Source organism: Etheostoma spectabile, chromosome 7 (assembly GCF_008692095.1).
Source record: "Etheostoma spectabile isolate EspeVRDwgs_2016 chromosome 7, UIUC_Espe_1.0, whole genome shotgun sequence".
NCBI lineage: Eukaryota > Metazoa > Chordata > Actinopteri > Perciformes > Percidae > Etheostoma > Etheostoma spectabile.
Window position 1 is genome coordinate 13396025 of NC_045739.1, and position 6204 is coordinate 13402228.

The window sequence follows — 6204 nt, forward strand, 5'->3', positions numbered from 1 at the left end:
CCTCTATGGGAATTTAACATAGGGGTATGTATATTTATGCCCTCTATATTTTAAGGAAGAACATTTATTTATCTACAATACATCATTCATTCACAGAAAATTGGCGTCCTTAAAGGTTGGAATTTACCTCATTTTTTAATTAAGGCATTAAGATAAATTTCCAAAACATGTAAACTTATGAGCACCACTGTATGTTTACGGTTGATTAGGGCTGCAACAATTCATAATTTCCATTACTGATTACTCTGAACATTATTTTTTTTAAATTAATTGATGAATTGTTTAGTTTTTGTAATGTCATCACAATTTTCCATCCCATCTTCTTCTTATGATGTTCAGACAACAATTCAAATCACAAATATATTTAATTTATAATTATAATACAACAGACAATCATCCCGAAATTTGTTAAGCAGGAAACAGGAAATTACATATTTGTATCTTTGTAAAGCTGGCTTTGGTAATGACAAAGTAAAATTACCGATCAACCAAATTATTGAATTTAATAAAAAATCAGTGGCAACATTGTTGCTGATAACATTTCAAGTCAATTGAAGATGAATCAATTAATTTAATTTTTTTTAATTGTAAATGTTGTACTTTGGATCAGGACTGTCTTCAGAATTCTGAACACTGTCTAATTAATTGCATTTCACTTGGCATCTCAGGTACAAATCATCGCTAAGCTTTCACCAGAGGTTTCATCTATAAAATAAAAGCTTTTTATGGTAGTTTGCAAAACATCGTCATTCCATAGGTTTACAGAATGAGAACCGGCATGTACGGAGCACACTGAAGGGAATCAGGGAGCCAATTTGTGGTTTTTCCTTCCAGTCATACAGTAACAGGAAATGAGCGTGGCAGCTTAGCAATCGGCAGCAGAAAGTTTTACCCTTCTCGTTGTTTTTGTTTTTTTGGTGCCAAACTTTCCGAAGACTCACCTAGCATGCACTGCCATGACCAGTCAGTTCTTCTTAGTGGGTGTGAGAAAAACAAGCTGGCTTGTTTTGACAGAGCTGAATATAGACCTTTACTCCTACTGACATGCTGCATTGGCTTGCTTGTCCATTAGTTGCTTATGACATGCATGCATAATTCACAGTGGACTGGTGTATAGCCTCTCTGCCTGTGCTATATTCTGTGCACCGCACTGCTGTTGAATGAGACACCCAGCCGAGTCAGACCAAAGATTATGTTGATGCGCACCACGCTGAGGATGAAATAGGATGGCTTTTTGTCTTGACACAAACAGAGCCAAATTATAGACTCGGATCTGACCTGCCATAATGGTTGAGTTTTTCCTTTTGCTTGTTTATTTTACTGTCAATGTTTAGTGATATCAGACCATACTCTGTTTTAAAACACTCAAACAAAGAGATGCAATATAAGCTCACCGTCAGACTCAGAAGTAATATACAGGATCTTGTGTGTCTCACATCTGGGAGAGGATTTGACGAAGGGCAGGATTTGTTTTTGAGTGTGGCATGTTTTTTGCAATTATTTCTCAATGTTCAGGGAACATATAGAAGTAAAAACAAGCTAGATGTTTTGCTATACATGCAGCACACCATCTTGGCAGTCTGAAAAGCTATATCTCTTTCTAACTTGCTGCTCCCTGTTTACAGAGCCAACTTTGATCACCAGTCCAGCAGGTCATCTGGACGTAACCGTAGGTGAGAGCATTGTGCTGCCCTGCCAAGTGTCTCATGACCCCACGCTGGACCTCAAGTTCACCTGGTTCTTCAATGAGCAGCTAATCCACTTTGGAAGCCACTGGGCATATTTTGAAAAAGTTGGTGGGGTAAGTGCAATATTGTCTTTAAGTCCTTTGTGTCTATGTGTCTTCAGGGTAAGACATGAAGAAAATATGATATGTTGTAGCCATGAAGTCACCTATGACCATCCCCTTCAGATCACAGTCATAACCGTGTGCTTCAGAAATATATACACACAAGTTGAGTTGTTAAAATTACCTTTGAACTTTTCAGTTTTGCAGAACTACAGTTAAAGTACCAGATTATTGTATTGGCCAAGTAACATTTCTAAAAAAATAAATAAAAAAAAAGTACTTTAATATGTTTCCACTTGAACATGGTGACTCTGTGCTTACCACTTAAAAAAGCTTTCAGCATCTAAAGACAGGCTTAATGGAAAGCCATATGTGAATAGTTACACTCTTTATAATACTCAAAATGTATTTCTCTACATCAACAATTTCTATTTTAAATGAAACAGTACACATGTCTTTCCATCTCCTGCTTGTTACTACCACAGCAAGCATAGCATAAGTTCTGGCAGTTCACGGAGTCAAGCTATTGTCTCAGCTCATAGCTGACAGTTCCTAGGCCAGCACACCAGCTGCTGGCTCAGCTGATTCCCTCTTTGGATTGGATTTGCCCCTGAACAGAGCCATACCGCCAAATACAAATTGCAGATGAATTAATGTATTTTGACAAAGTGTATTTTGACAAACTCCTTTATTGAAAAAAGTAGAAACCAAGGATTTCATTATGCAATGCTCAGCCATGCATTAAATTTGCTCATTCAACACCAAATCATTTTTTTCTTTTAATTAGGAAAAGCTATTATGAGGTCTTGGCTTCTTAATCACCTCTTCTTGGTTCTCTACTGCATTTGGCACGATGACAACAAATAGAGCAATTCATTTAATCACTAGACTACTCTGCACCAAACCCATTCTGACATATTGTGGCAGAGAAACTATTGACATGTTGATGCTGGATGGGAACATTACTTAAACCTTCCTAAATGTTGTGAGCAAAACAATTTGTCAGGTATTTTTTCTTTTGGTGCAGACTATGACATGCTTTTCACCGTTGATAGGGTCAGCTGTGAACTAATGGGGATTAGAAATTGTAATATACAATAGCAGTGGGTCCTAGACTTATACATAAGAAGCTGCTTGAAGATTGCTGTACTGCTCCCCTAAATGTATAAATCCCAGTGTTTGGTTTTACTTTTTAAACCCTCTTTAATAAGTTTTCATACTAGGATATATAATATTTTCTGTTAGGATATCTGTAACAAAGAGATGAAATATGCCTCTTTGATCCAACACTGAGTAAACTGAAGTATTGATTGCATTAGTTTTAAGTAGCAGAGTGAGTCATGCCTTAATACTTTGTGATAGTATGCCTTTATTAAATATCAAGCAACAAGCTCATCAAGCACTGCATTACGGCTCAAAATAGAAACAAATTTGGCACAATTAGATATTACTGTTCAGGCTAATGTATTTTTCAAATTTACTTTTGAAATGAGGGGTACTAACAGCTAAAACCCCTGCAGAAACATAATTTAAGTCTGCTGGTAGAGAATATACTTTGTCCTGCAAGTGTCAAACAATATAAAAACTGTTGGAATCCGGCAATGTTAACATCCTGTTTTGTTAGGTTTATAACATTTTGCAACTCCCAATAGAGACATGCTCTTTACATGGTGTATGGCTAATTGTTACTGCCAGAGCAGCATGTACACTACTGCAATGATTGTGGTTGATAAAATTATGGGACTCACGGTGTCTGTCCAGGAAGAAATTTCCATCTGGAATTGAAGCCTTTTTAAGCACACGGTATAGAAGAAACTGAACTATACTTTCCAATGGGAATTAAATGCTGAATATGTTTGGTCTGATATCCGCTTAAATTACTTAAGATGAAAGGGAGGCAAAAAGGCTGACTGAGGGATGCATTGGCAAACCCCAGTGAAACACAGTCAGGATTTTCAGTATTGCACATGAAAATGTATAACCAGAATGTTACTGTACATCATTGTATTTTGCTCAACACCCCGTAAATCATGACAAGTCAGCCTTAACGTAAAGCAATTACACTGCCTTGTATATACAGACGGGACCTGCAATGGACAGAGAATGCAGTTTACCTTTTTATTCTATGTCTTAAAGCGACATGATATATCATTACTGTTTTTTTGCAAAACTTCTTACAGTCTCATTTGATTTAATAATCAATCTTATAAATACAGTATAAAAATGTATATATATGTATATATATATATATATATATATTTATATATCAATATATATATATATATATATAGAGAGAGAGAGAGAGAGAGAGAGAGAGAGAGAGAGGGAGTTTCAAATAGTGAATGACTTGCAGAACTTTTTTATTTCTGTAAAATGTCCCTGATTATACATCAAAGTAATTATCCAGTCTCATACTGCTTCATAGTCCCTTACTTTCATAGATAGGGCATCAACTTAACATTATCTCTAGCTTGAAGAACTTCAAAGCTAATAATGCATTTGGCACTGAAATGTTCAATCAGAGGGAATAAAAGGGATAGAGCTGAAAGAAGCTTTTTAATTCCACACAAAGAGCTGTCCTCATAAGTGATCACGGAAAAGCTTCACTCATTTATTTGGTGCGTCCCTGGACTTGTCTTGTACCTTTCTTTTCCATTATGTAATACACTAAAATGCTAAAAGAAATCACTGTGACATTGCACTTCTTTCTGCAGTCCTTTTAGTTTGTTGTACAATATTTTACTGTATTTTACTCTTTTTGTCATCTTTTTTTCCAACATTGTGCACTGACAGCGCTCAGCTGGAGACATCATGATCCGGAACATTCAACTGAGGCATGCTGGGAAATATACATGTGCCGTTCAGACCAAGGTGGACAGTGTGTCTATTGCCACTGATGTGGTAGTCAGAGGTAAGGATGCCCCTCAAACTCCATTTAAAAAAAAAATCAAACCTTGAAGTCAGATTTGTTGTTTTGCACGAAGAAGTTATGGCAAAGCCCCAGTATGTACTCATTGCCACTGTAGCCATATTTAGCAAAGTATATTGCTACTACAAATCTTCTACTCGCCAAGAATGTCACTCTCTTTCATAGTAAATATAAAATGTACTATAGCTGACTGCATGGCAGTAGTCTCCTAGCAAAACAAACAAACTTTCTCAGTACCACTAAGATTCCACCTTTGCCCTCCCAGTGGTTCCCATTGGGCTACTTTGACCCGTCACAGGTAGCGCATGTCCAGGTAACATATGTCCATGAGTTGCGGATTTGTGAATTTCCCTTACAATATCCTTAGATTCTTTCATTTGTTCAAGTGTTTAAGAATTTGTCTTAAGAATTTTTGCAAACAGAAGATAATTAGGTATTTTCTTCTTTCCTATGATGATCTTTTTTATTTCCTAAATTAGAGTACAATAAACTACACTTCAGAAAACATAAAATTGTTGTTATTTTTCTTTTTGATTCATTTGTTCTTTGCTGCCACTAGTGTAACAAACACTGTGTTTGGACTCTCTAATCAGTTTCATCTGTTCTAATTATGGCCCACCCACTCTGTCTCTCCATTCTTCTGGCTCTTGTCTGTATTAATCTCTACAGTAAATATCATCCTGTGTGAGTGAACTGTGACTAATTATCCTTCCAGGTCCCCCAGGCCCCCCTGTGGACTGTCAGGTAACTGATATGACAGAGACCACTGCTTCTCTGTCCTGGGGACCCGGGATGGACAACCACAGCCCCATCCTCAGCTACACCATCCAGGCCAGAACGCCCTTCTCTCTGGGATGGCAAGCTGTAACCACCGGTAGGCTGGTTTCATCTGACAGTCTGAGTGTAGATTGTATGAATGTGCTAGTAGATAAAAGAGTGAGGGGGCGAGGCTGTTATCCTTTTCAAGCACCACACTTAAAGGGGACGGTAAATAACACATCACCAGCTTGGCTAACTTTCAGTGGCACATCTTGCAGGGTTTTGATGAAAGGTTATTTCTGTGGTGTCTCTTAGTTCCAGAGCTGCTCAAGGGAAAGCAGCTGTCATCTACTGTCATTGACTTGAGTCCCTGGGTGGAGTACGAGTTCAGAGTCCTGGCAACCAACAGCATAGGAACAGGAGAGCCCAGCAAACCCTCCAAAAAGGCCCGCACCAAAGAAATGCGTATGTATCAGAAGCTCCTTACATTTCCTCTGCTGTCAACAGATACACAATCTGTTTCAAAATTATGCCCATTATTAATGAGAAAGCAATTAGATCCCTTCAAAGAACTGTATTGTACCAGTGGATTTTAGAGAAATCTCCGTTTTTCTCCGGGCACACAACACATGAACAGATGAAATACACAATAAATATGTTAATGCCCGGTAGCATTCAGACAGTTTGTGTGTGTGTGTGTGTGTGTGTGTGTGTGTGTGTGTGTGTG

At 37.7% G+C, this 6204-nt stretch overlaps 1 protein-coding gene across 1 annotated transcript in view; it reads left to right on the forward strand.

Moving 5' to 3' along the window:
• The window catches only part of cntn3a.1 (contactin 3a, tandem duplicate 1), a 79639-nt gene that overhangs the window by 66074 nt on the left and 7361 nt on the right, over positions 1-6204 (forward strand). The window contains exons 13-16 of the mRNA XM_032520800.1: positions 1626-1801; positions 4583-4700; positions 5434-5592; positions 5793-5942. Of these exons, the coding sequence (XP_032376691.1) occupies positions 1626-1801; positions 4583-4700; positions 5434-5592; positions 5793-5942 (603 nt within the window). The remainder of the gene's footprint in view (positions 1-1625; positions 1802-4582; positions 4701-5433; positions 5593-5792; positions 5943-6204) is intronic.